Genomic DNA, 10,462 nt, shown 5'->3' with positions numbered 1-10,462 from the left:
ATAATCATAACAAAGCCATAGGTAAGGGTTGCAACTTGCAAAAGCCAAATCAAATCTAACCAACCGCAAATATAGTCTATATACATGAGTTACAAACAAATACAAAGTCCACGTACTGACAAAATAAGGCTATGCATTTTTAAACCCAACGAAACCACATGCTTTGCATTCGGCAATTGGAACCTCCTCTAAAAGAAATAGTAAAGGAAAAGAAAAAAACAGAAAGAGAAAAACTACTGCCAATCCTCAAAGAATCTTTAGTTTATAATGTGAAATTGAGTAATTATTTGATATTCGATCGGATAATACAATGACATGATACTTTCCATTCCACCTCACATAATAATAAGTAAATTTATTTATTATTTATATAAAATACTCGGAGAATACAATAACATGATATTATGTCAGTATATTTTGGAAATATTTAATAATTACTGGTGATATTCCATTAAGGCTGCATTTGAGAGTTTATAAGAGAAGGGAATGGAATGGAATTGAATGATTACAAGGAAATACAAAGGAATAGAATGGAATGGAATGTATTTAAGTAAGGGAAATGAATGGAATCAAATGGAATTAAATAACCTTGATTTGATGTTTTAAAATAAAGGAATGGAAATGAATGAAAATGAATTGAATGTAAGTAATTTTGTTTGGGAGTGACATGGAGGGAATATAATGGAATCATTTTATGAAAATATTACTATTAAACCTCTATTTTAAAATAAATGGTTGAATATATAGAAATATTTTGGGAGTTTTAGTAAAAAATTTATTAAATCTAATTCCATTCCCTCCCATTCCTCCTAATTTCAGGAGAATAAAAATTTGAGGTTTTAAGGGAATAGAAAAAAATGAGTGTTCCCTCCTACCCATTCCATTCCCTCCCACTTAAACTCCCAAACAAGGGAATGGACTTTCCATTCTCTCCATTAAAACTCCTAAATAAGGGAAGGGAAAAATATTCTAAAATTATTCTTTTCATTTCTTTCTATTCCATTCCATTCTCTCATTCCAAACGAGGCCTAAGACTGACAAACTCAATCTACAAAGGGATCGGCATAATGGCTACACACAGGTTGCCACCTAAAACCTCAATTTCTCAATAAAGGCATTTTCCTAAAATTTACCTCCAAGTGCCACCAATCAATCAAGACTAAATTTCAAACATCATTAATTGTTTCATACGAAGGGAATCAATGTATTTGATAAGGATAACTGGATTAGCAATTAACCACGTACCTACTTCAGTTATTAATGTTACTATTCTAGCCGTAGAGCATTTGTTTTTTCGTTAGAGTGCTTAATGCTCAACTGTGACTTGAAGTGATTGTTCATTCATGGGATGGCTTGAATAAATTCACTAGGTCGGCTTGCAAGCTGACCAAATTCTTTACAAATTAGGATTCAATTTCTTTGTATAATAATACTACTTATATGCAAACTTTATAGGAATATATATATATATATATATATATATATATATATATATATACTTATTGTATGTCCTAAGGGCATACAATAAGTATTCATTTTTTAACAAATTTTTTTCGAGAATTGAAAAAGTATTGACAGTTTTTTCAATTTTCGAAATTTTTTTTATCATAAATGGATGGCTTAATGTGTGCCCTCTATATATATATATATATAGAAATCTTTCTCATTATTACAGCGGATCCTCAAAAAAAAAGAATATGTATCGAATAAAATATATACTTCGGCTTTCTTGTGTTAAAACTTTGGCTCGTAAACACAAAAGTACTGCACGCGCTTTTTTAAAAAGAGTGGATTCGGAATTCTTCCAAGAATTCTTTACCGAGGAAGGGGGGTTTATTTCTTTGATCTTCCCAAGAGCTTCCTTTGCTTTGCGAAGGTTATATAGCGGGCGAGTTTGGTATTTGGATATTATTTTCATCAATGGTCTGTCCAATCACGAATGATTGGTTATGAGACCTTGGAAATGGTACTTATTCTTAAATGAATGAAGAGATAACAAAAAAATTCATTCATTTCTATTATGAAATGTTTATGTAGTAAGAGTAGAGGTTGATCGACTAAGTATTTGACTTTCTTATTAGAGTCCCCTCTAGGAAATGCACTGAGTGTTAAATGTATACATAGGGAAAGCCATGTGCGATGAAAGATGCAAGCATGGCTTGGGAAGGGATTTTTTACCTACTTTTTAACAAGTAAATTATCTACTCCATCCGACTAGTTCCGGGTTCGAGTCCCAGGCAACCCATTTGAATATTTAAATTATATGTATGTAAATCCGAATTTTTTTTTTTTTTTTTGAATGAATGAAATGAGTTAAAAAAATCTGATGAATCCAGCTAGATAATATAGATCGATCGATTTTGATATCGGTTGACACGGGTATATAAGTCATGTTATACTGTTGAATAATAAGCCCTCAATTATCTATTTTTATTTCTATTTATAGAGAATCGTGTGCTTGGGAGTCCCTGATGATTAATGATTAAATAAACCAAGATTTTACCATGACTGCAATTTTAGAGAGACGCGAAAGCGAAAGCCTATGGGGTCGCTTTTGTAACTGGATAACCAGCACTGAAAATCGTCTTTACATTGGATGGTTTGACGTTTTGATGATCCCTACCTTATTGACCGCAACTTCTGTATTTATTATTGCTTTCATTGCTGCTCCTCCGGTGGATATTGATGGTATTCGTGAACCTGTTTCTGGATCTCTACTTTACGAAAATAATATTATTTCTGGTGCCATTATTCCTACTTTTGCAGCTATAGGTTTGCACTTTTACCCAATATGGGAAGCTGCTTTCGTTGATGAATAGTTATACAATGGCGGTCCTTATGAGCTAATTGTTCTACACTTCTTACTTGGTGTAGCTTGTTATATGGGTCGTGAGTGGGAACTTAGTTTCCGTCTGGGTATGCGCCCTTGGATTGCTGTTGCATATTCAGCTCCAGTTGCTGCTGCAACTGCCGTTTTCTTGATATATCCCATTGGTCAAGGAAGCTTTTCTGACGGTATGCCTCTAGGGATTTCTGGTACTTTCAACTTCATGATTGTATTCCAGGCTGAGCACAACATCCTTATGCACCCATTTCACATGTTAGGTGTAGCTGGTGTATTCGGCGGTTCCCTATATATATATATATCCGGCCTCTTGTTAATTACTTTTTGCAATACGAACACAATATATTTGTTTAGAGAAAACATAAATTCTCTTTTGGTTTATTTTTGTTGAGAGAGTTATTTGGTTATATTTAGGATTTGGGTTTTTCAAAAATATCTTTGCGCCATTATTGTAACTAGTAAGTTGCTCATGCGATGCACGGATAATTTTGTGATATTTTATATAATATGGTTTTGGATAATGTTTTACATATATTATAAAAAAAAAAAGTAAACTAAATTAGAGTAATGAAATATATACATTTTGAGATATTAAAAATTTGTTTAGCAACTTCACTACATATTTGTAACCTTCTCAAGGTAAGATTTAATTTTTTAAAAATCATAAAACTAAAGACAATTGCAAAAGAGTAACGGGACCATAAAAAACAACTAATTTGTGTTGTGTTCCATATTTCATATCATGAAATGAAAGTATACAAAACTCTCTCACCGTCTTCTACTCATCAATAGTGCGACATTAAGACATGATGTGGGCAATGTGTATTCATGTGTCTTATAGATGATTTAAAATTAAATCATGGTAGAATATGGTTTTACATTGCGCACCAAATATTCTCTCTTCTTATATACCCAAAACAAAAATTATCCAACCAAATCACCCAAATCTAAATCATATTTAAGCCCCTAATTTTTTTTTAAAAATTACCCGTAGGGATTTTTGGTGTCTTAATGGTGGTGGGAGACCAATATAACAGAGGTGGTGACCCCTCAAATTCCTCTTTCTTTCTCTTTTAAATGCTTAGTCAATGCATTTTATTTAACAATCCATAATATTTTTGTATCTCTCTATCTCTCTACAGGGCCTTATGTGGTTAGTTATTATTATTAGTCCTTAATTATTATTATTTTTTTCTTTTTTTAAAATACTAAAACGGTGGGTATGCTAAAAGACATGAAGAATAGAGAAATGTGTGGTGTAAACTTAGGCAATTAACAAGATATTAATGAGATAACAGTGGAATAAGTTAATGTGAACTTTTTGGTAACAATAAAAAAAAACTTAATGAAAGAGGTAAAAAAGATGTTAAATGCAAAATTAAAGTGCCACTTAGTAGGACCTTGTACTGTCCCGCATGAGGTTTCTGCTTTTATGTATATATATTGATATTAATTGATTTTCCTTATTTTTTAGTGACTCTTATTGCCTCTATAGACGTAAACTATTGTCAAACCACATAAATTTGGGTCATGCTAACGAATGCCCTTAGAACATTAATTAACAATCTATTTTAGGAAAGTTTTAATACCACTTTTATGGGAAATGAAAAAAGCTGTCAAAATATTAATTGTTTTATTTCATTTTTTCATAAAAACTTTCTTTAAATGGATTAATAACCAATGTCCTTAAGGTATTTGTCAGCATTTCCCATTTTGATTATTACTCTTGGGTGCTGTGTAATTGTGTCTCTTTTTATTTTGTTTGTGAAATCTTTCAAAAGCCCGTAATAGTGTTCAAAATAAATTTTTGGGGGGAGTGAAATTTGGAGGTCATTTCGCAAAATAATAATAATAATAAATAAATAAACTATTATTAGAACCAAACTTTGCTATTTAAAATATTTGGAATTATTAGAGATTTTGTTTTTTGATTATTATTTTTTTTGAGTATTAGGGAGAAAGATCTCAGGTGAATCCTCTATCAACCCAAACGATTAAGACCAATGCCTAATGCCAAAATTGTGGTAGAAAAGTTGATGGAATGAACAACTTCATGTAACATAGTGGTATTTTGACAGTTGGGAAAAAGTGTGATAATAAGAACTTTGGTAGGAGAGACATATCTCGATCTAAATCAAGAATAACCACCAGTAAAAAAGTTGAAAAATATTTAGGGATATGTATGCTAATAATAAGTTTGGAATAGGAGAATCATATTTTTATCTAAATCAAGAGTAGTCACTAATTAGAAAGTTGGAGAAGATGGGTAATTTTATTGGGCTTTTAGTTCGGGTATGAAAGGACATTGGTTTTGGTGTCCCGAGACAAAGTGGGTAATTTTTCATGGTGGAGATGTTATATCTAACAAATTTGAAATAATAAGAAGGCATAGTTGATAGTGACCATGGTGACATGATTGACCACAATTGTTCTTTGATCTTTCTCTCTCAGGCATTGTAACTTGTCTGGCGGGTCGAAACTTCTTTTGATCAGTCACTTGCTCCAACAAGATATTGAGCCAAGTTTAATTATTCGTATACTTAAAAAGACTTGTTGGCGGTTCACACCCTTTTTATGCACTAAACAAGTTGGCTAATGTGGGAGCAATCCAGCAATATTGGGGTTACAATTTATGAACTTCGGCCATTGTTTTTGTTTACATTTTTTTTTTGTCTGAGGATGGTATGTGTTGGAAATTCCCACCCATCGTGGTGGGCCTGGTGGCCCAATTTTGTAATGATTTAATGTTAATAGTATTTATCCCACTTCAGCTTAAAAAAAAAAAAAAGAAGAAAAAGAAGAAGAAGATAGTTTTATGTTACTAACTTCGTATAAGTCAGGTGAATAGGTTTACAATGGGTTTTTTGCTTGAAATGAAATGAGTATTTCATGGTAAAAGGTTTTATTTTTTGGATGTTACGCTGTACAATATGTCATTTAAAATTTTAAACTATGACATTCCATGCAACTTTTGACTTGTATTATTTAATCTATCAAATTCCGAAATAAATCCATTTCAAATAAAGAAAATACTAACTCTCATAGGCTGACCCTCCTAGTTCTCTAAGTACTAATTTAGAAAAAATTATTGTCATTAGTTTATTGAAAATAAAATGGATAAAAGTTCATTTATACTTGGCACTTGGAAGAAGTAAAGTTTAAAAAATATTATATATAAATTAAATAAGCAGAATAAACAGCTTAATTTTATTCTACCACTCATCCAAACAAAGCCTAAGGATGATTTTTTATTTATTTATTTATTATATATATATATATATATATATATATATATATATATATATATTTTAACACAAGTTAGAGAAAAAGTACATTCTTAACCCAGAACGCTAAATTAAACAAATGAAAAGTTCATTATAATTTCTTCCTTAACAATCCTTTTCCATGCAGTTAATCCTCGAGAATTATAAATTGAACAAAAAAAATTGCTTTCTAGAAGAAAAACAAATGGTAGGTGACATAGGAAATCATGACATCAACATAAATTAATTGGACTTAATTCTTTGGTTTTAGCTTTCTACGTGATTACGTAAGATAGTATACATTAGAGCAGGAACTTGAAGCTGATGTTTTCTATATATTGGAGTAGTTATCATATTCACAATGATCGATATTAATAATAATAATTTATGAATATAAAGTAACAGCAGTAGTACATAGTTTCACACATAGTGAACAATAGCAACACAAACACACACTCGCAACCAAAAGCAGCAGATTCCAAACTCATATTCTTATAATCAAAATACAGCTTCAAGGGCATGGCAACAGCACTGCAAGCAAATCCTGCATTTAGCGACAGAGCGGGAAAAAAAAAATTAGAAAGTGGATAGTAAAAACAATGAAGAAGAGAATAAGACTTCTCAGCCAATGAGACACATGAAGCAGAATAGATAAGGCTCAATTTCTCAAACTACAAACATTTGGGGAGGGTCTTTTGTTATTAGAATTTCTGGACATTGTAGATAATACTAGAGATTCAAGCAATATCATAGAAGCTATTAAAGTTTCACAAGATGGAAGAAAACACAACCAGAACGAATGTCATTTTCCTAGCTTTTAATCCGTTAAGACTAAAGAAACTTACAGTAGGGGACGATCTTCCATCGCTGGTTATCCCCTTTGTTCCATTCCCACAGTACTATAGTGGTACCATCATGCACGCCTCCAGATTTCTTATCTCCATGAAATGCATCCACATTAAGACGAATGTTATTCACCATTCTTACAGTTCTGAAACCATCACCCAAGTCCTTGCCCTGAGTCCACAGGATAGACTCATCAAGAACATCAGCATTATAAGGTATCAGTTGCACCTGCAAACAGATTAGGACAAAATTGACGTTGAGAAAAAAAGAAAAAAGAAAAAAAAGTAATACCACAATTTGAACATGAACAAATACAAGCAGAAGAGAATATCATGAGGTTTTTTTTTTTTTTTTCTTTTCCCATAAGCTCAATCCTGAAATTGTCTACTTGTGATGCTCATGTCAAGGAACACATCCCATTATATGTAGGGACTCATCTGTAAATCCCAAATGCATTACTTTAAAGTTGAATTTCCAATTAATAGTTCTCAAACATAAAATTTAAAGCTAAGGAGATAATTAATCAGATGAAAGTTAAAAATCAATGAACTTAATTTTATACTTAAGCCAAATTTTACATATAGGGGGCCGCAGTGGAACCCCAACAAACAAATTGGGTGCATGAGCATGCCAGAGAACTCATGAATAAGCATGTCCTCATGGCCGCTGTGTATGTGCTTATGGTCATGAGCTTCAATTATAGAAGTATATGAATTGCCAGGACCAACACAGGACGCATATGATATATACAACCATGGAGATACAAGAATTATACAAGTATAAGAATTGCCGAAACCAACACAGGACACGTACGATATACACAAACATGGTGATACAACAATTCTCAAAAAATTAGGATACACTACCAGGGACACTTAAATTGATTAATAAATAAATAAACATATATTGTACATAAATCAGATAAAATTGATTTACTAGATCAAAACATCATCAAAAGGTTTAAAATATATAGTAAATATGTCACAACTTTTTTTTTTTTTTTTGGTATCCAACAAAATATACTTGCTAAAAATTTCAAACAACATGTGGCCCTTTCTTTCTTTCATAAATCTTTTAAAATGCAAACACACTATGATCCCTGAAATAGGGAATAATTCAATTTTGGTCCCCAAACAATTAGAAGGAAACAATTTAGTTCTTCAATCAAATCTTCACATCCATGGCTAACAGCATGTTAAATGGAAGGATGAATGGATAATGAGGTCTTTTTTAACTGACGTGGCACTATTAAACACTCATAAAATAATACTAACAATTTTTTTTTTTTTTGGATCCTCGTGTCCTTCTTCCAACCCCCCCCCCCCCCCCCCCCAACCCCGGGAACACATATCTCTCTCTCTCTCAGGCTGGAAAGCTTCCCTCATACACAAATACGCAGGCAGAACTAATCAGCTCTCTGTGTCTCAAGAATAAACAGAGTTAAACCATACTATATTGTGCTATACATTAGAGGCTCAAACTTCCATAACCAAGTAAAATGCTTTGCTAATTTATCCTACTTCACAGAAATTGATATTGAATACAAGCACAATGTTTCTTCATTCTCAGCACGTGAAGTCAACGATTTTTTTTCTAAAGAAGATGATATATCATAAGGAGAAGAAACCATTAGTAGGCTCTTGAACCAAAAATGCTGAAAACTTTGAAAAAGAATATCTAAATCTTTGTCCAACATTGAAAGTGGAAACTGCTTTTCTGTCTAAAACTAATTCACCCCCACACCTATCCACTCTTAAAATCAAAAGGGACATGAAACAAAGACCCTCACTCCCTTAAATCTTTTATTGCACACAACTGAAAGACCAAAAATGCAAGATGAGCACAAATGATAGATTCTCATTTTGGATTGATAAGAAAAAATCAATATAAATTTCAGCTTCAAAAATGGTACTAGCCTAAAGCATGTTTATTCATGCACCATCAACCTCTTTTCTTTTTTAATTTTCATACACAGACCATTCCTTTTCTTGTGACAACATGAGCATCAAAGAGGGAAAAAAAAAAAGAAAAAAAAAGTCAATGATGCTCTAGTTTGACAATTAGCATAGTGGACAGTTTGATCTAATATAGAAGATGCAAAAACGCAAATGCATTTTGTTTTTCAAATACATGTAACCGAACTTTGACATATATCTACTGTCACCAAATTTAGGTAAAGAAAGCAGAAACCATATATATCTACAAAGGAAAAGTACAACAATTCAACAACTACTTGAATTGAAATTACAATAACATCTTACAGGATGAGAAGCTCCAATAGAGTGCTTAATAGCCTGACCAGTGGCCTTGTTAACCAAAGCAAAGCAGGGAAACCCCTCTTCATCCTTCACTCTTGTGCTGTACTTTTCATCTTTGTACCAGTGCTGTAAACCAAACACTCACAGAAACACATGATAAACAACGAACCCACATGGAAAAAAAGTAAAGAAAAACAACCAGATCAAAATTTTTTTTAAAAAAAAAAACCTGGAATTCATCGGATGGATCAGATGGGGCAAGAATGACATGGCCATCTCTGTTTGTGAGTGAGAAATTGGGTTCAGCCTTAGAGAAGATCTTGTAAGTGGGTTTGTTGTAAAGATCAGAGGTGGGATTTTGTGGGGTTTGATGGTGAAGGAAGGAAGGTAAATGTGGACGATGGGAATGGTGGGTTTCAGCTTCAACTTCAGAGGGATTCACATCATAAGCAACATGTTCGACATGAGTAGAAGAGGAATAAATTGGAGGTGGTGGTGCTGATTCTGATGGATAAGCAGAGTAGCCATACTCTTGGGGAGGTGGTGGCGCGTGGTAGGTGTGGGAAAGGTGAGTTGGTGGTGGAGGTGGCAATTCATCTTCTTGGTAATAGGAGTGTGGTCGAGGTGGTGGTGGAAGTTCATCTTCTTGGTAATAAGAGTGTGGTCGCGGTGGCGGAGGTGGTGGTGGTTGGTCATCGAAGGCAGGTATGGTGTTTCTTCCAGGAGGTGGGTAATTGTAGTTATCTTCTCTTTTTTCTTCATAGTTATCATCATCATCATCGTCATCTCTCTGTTTGTGGTGATGGGAGTGAGAGTGGGAGTGATGACCAAATGGGAACTCCATGATCTGATCTGATCTGATGTACTGTTGTCTTCGCCAACTCCGAACAATTTTGTGTTTTTATTATATCTCTCAAATTCTTAACTCTTAAGACTAGGATAAAAACAAACAAAGGAAACAACCTTTTGCTATCACATTTAGTGGAAAATAAAAGCTGGGACCCGATTTTAGTCAGAAATGATTGGAGTTGGATACCCAAATGTTATTATTAAAAAAACAACATTATTACTCATTAGGGAAAAAAATTAAAATTTCTATAGTCTAACAATTTAAAGGTTTCTTACTTTCTTATCATTAAAAATAAATAATAGGTTATATATAAAAAAAAAAAATTACTATAGAATTGAGAAGATATTTCCCTCGGTCTAATAGTAGTGGATGGCTGTGGTTGAAAGTTGAAAAAAAAAAC

General features: G+C 32.8%; 1 protein-coding gene across 1 annotated transcript; it reads right to left on the bottom strand.

Moving 5' to 3' along the window:
* Nucleotides 1-6,410: 6,410 nt before the first annotated feature.
* Nucleotides 6,411-10,187, bottom strand: LOC142609332 (ricin B-like lectin EULS3). The gene is made up of 4 exons (XM_075780903.1): nt 9,442-10,187; nt 9,216-9,338; nt 6,954-7,182; nt 6,411-6,652 (listed from the first exon to the last, which is right to left on the bottom strand). Coding segments are annotated over exons 1-4 (969 nt in total). The 5' UTR covers nt 10,057-10,187; the 3' UTR covers nt 6,411-6,650.
* Nucleotides 10,188-10,462: the final 275 nt, after the last annotated feature.

This window comes from Castanea sativa, chromosome 9 (genome assembly GCF_040712315.1).
Source record: "Castanea sativa cultivar Marrone di Chiusa Pesio chromosome 9, ASM4071231v1".
NCBI lineage: Eukaryota > Viridiplantae > Streptophyta > Magnoliopsida > Fagales > Fagaceae > Castanea > Castanea sativa.
This window is presented reverse-complemented; position numbering and strand designations above follow the sequence as displayed.